The 1,958-nt window shown below is 48.7% G+C and overlaps 1 protein-coding gene across 1 annotated transcript in view; it reads left to right on the top strand.

Moving 5' to 3' along the window:
• The window catches only part of LOC116378309 (vesicular inhibitory amino acid transporter), a 3,394-nt gene extending 1,442 nt beyond the window's left edge, over window positions 1–1,952 (top strand). Inside the window, exon 2 of the mRNA XM_031840159.1 lies at window positions 545–1,952. Coding sequence (XP_031696019.1) covers window positions 545–1,732 — 1,188 coding nt within the window. The 3' untranslated portion in view covers window positions 1,733–1,952. The remainder of the gene's footprint in view (window positions 1–544) is intronic.
• Window positions 1,953–1,958: the final 6 nt, after the last annotated feature.

Below are 1,958 nucleotides of genomic sequence, written 5' to 3'. Positions count from 1 at the left end.
TCTCTTCATCTTTTGGGATTATTGGGCACGTTATTAATTGCAACTACAATATAAAGACTAACAAAATGGGTTAAGATGTCTGAACACATAGGACTACTATTAAAGCAATACAATGTAAAGAGCCACATGTATTTTAAATGTGTGTTGGCAATTGCATTTGCGTACAGAAATAAGTAGCAGAAAATAAATATTTGTGATCATTCAAAGTGCGAGGATTTACTCGAGAGTGGAGCATATATGCTCTGCGACAGAAATCTCTAGACACGATCCTTTTCATGCCTCATCGCGGCTGTGGTCACGGCGGTCACCGTGACGTCAGAGCGTGTCTTCTCCAGCTTGCGGTGACGTGCGAAGTGGAAAACCCACAACATTAAAACGGGAGGGACATCATTGAAGAGTCAGGCAGACCAAAGCCAGGGCCCGAGTCATGCGATTTGTTTAATTGAAATAAAATGTCTTCAGAAAAGTATTACTGATTCATATTTAATCGCCAACAGTTTAACCCATTCACAATGTGTGTGCCCTTCTTGTTTTACGTTTACAGGGGATGTTCGTTCTTGGGTTGCCCTACGCCATCCTGCACGGAGGATACCTCGGACTTTTTCTCATTATTTTCGCCGCCGTTGTGTGCTGTTACACGGGGAAAATCCTCATTGCCTGTCTGTACGAGGAGGACGAAGACGGACAGCTCGTCCGTGTGCGGGACTCCTATGTGGACATTGCCAACGCCTGCTGCACGCCCAGATTCCCATCTTTAGGTGGCCATATCGTGAATGTAGCCCAAATCATCGAGCTAGTGATGACCTGCATCCTGTATGTGGTGGTCAGTGGTAACCTCATGTATAACAGCTTCCCCAGCATGCCAATATCCCAGAAGTCGTGGGCTATCATCGCCACCGCCGCTCTCCTCCCCTGCGCCTTCCTCAAGAGCCTGAAAGCCGTCTCCAAGTTCAGCTTGCTGTGCACGATGGCCCACTTTGTCATCAACGTCCTGGTGATAGCCTATTGCCTCTCCAGGGCGAGGGACTGGGCCTGGGACAAGGTCAAGTTTTACATCGATGTCAAGAAGTTCCCGATCTCCATTGGGATTATCGTGTTCAGCTACACCTCGCAGATCTTCCTGCCGTCTCTGGAGGGGAACATGTCGAAACCGAGCGAGTTCCACTGCATGATGAACTGGACTCACATCGCTGCCTGCATCCTCAAGGGCCTGTTCGCCCTCGTGGCCTACTTGACCTGGGCCGATACGACCAAGGAGGTCATCACAGACAACCTGCCCTCAACCATCAGAGCCGTTGTCAACCTCTTTCTTGTGGCAAAAGCCTTGCTGTCGTATCCGCTGCCGTTTTTCGCCGCTGTCGAGGTATTCGAGAAATCGTTTTTCCAGGACGGAGGACGTGCAGCCTTTCCAGGTTGCTACGGGGGCGATGGACGCATAAAGTCCTGGGGACTCAGTCTCCGATGCCTCCTTGTTGTGTTCACCTTGCTCATGGCGATCTATGTGCCACATTTCGCCCTCCTCATGGGTCTCACTGGCAGCCTGACAGGTGCAGGCCTGTGCTTTCTGCTTCCCAGTCTCTTCCACCTCAGGCTTTTATGGAGAAAGCTGCTATGGCACCAGGTTTTCTTTGACGTCGCCATATTTGTAATAGGAGGTATATGCAGCATATCTGGTTTTATCCACTCAGTAGAAGGTCTGGTAGAGGCTTTTCAATATAACATACAAGAGTAGATGCATTGCTGGAACTAGATGTAAACTGCAAATCGCCATTTAGTGAAAAAAATAGAAACATGACTTCTCGGCAAGCGCAGCCCCTCTGCTTAATTCATGCGTAAAAAGCGCGCTCACAACACACGCGGAGATTTCCGCATTCATACAGTCTTGCATCAATTCAGAAAAAATGCGCGCAAACACACACACACACACACACACACACACACACACACAGAGAAATAGA

Source organism: Anarrhichthys ocellatus, unplaced genomic scaffold (genome assembly GCF_004355925.1).
Source record: "Anarrhichthys ocellatus isolate YVR2014 unplaced genomic scaffold, GSC_Weel_1.0 scaffold2381, whole genome shotgun sequence".
NCBI classification, from domain to species: domain Eukaryota; kingdom Metazoa; phylum Chordata; class Actinopteri; order Perciformes; family Anarhichadidae; genus Anarrhichthys; species Anarrhichthys ocellatus.
The sequence above is the reverse complement of the archived record's forward strand: the minus strand, read 5'-3'. Positions and strand labels throughout refer to the sequence as shown.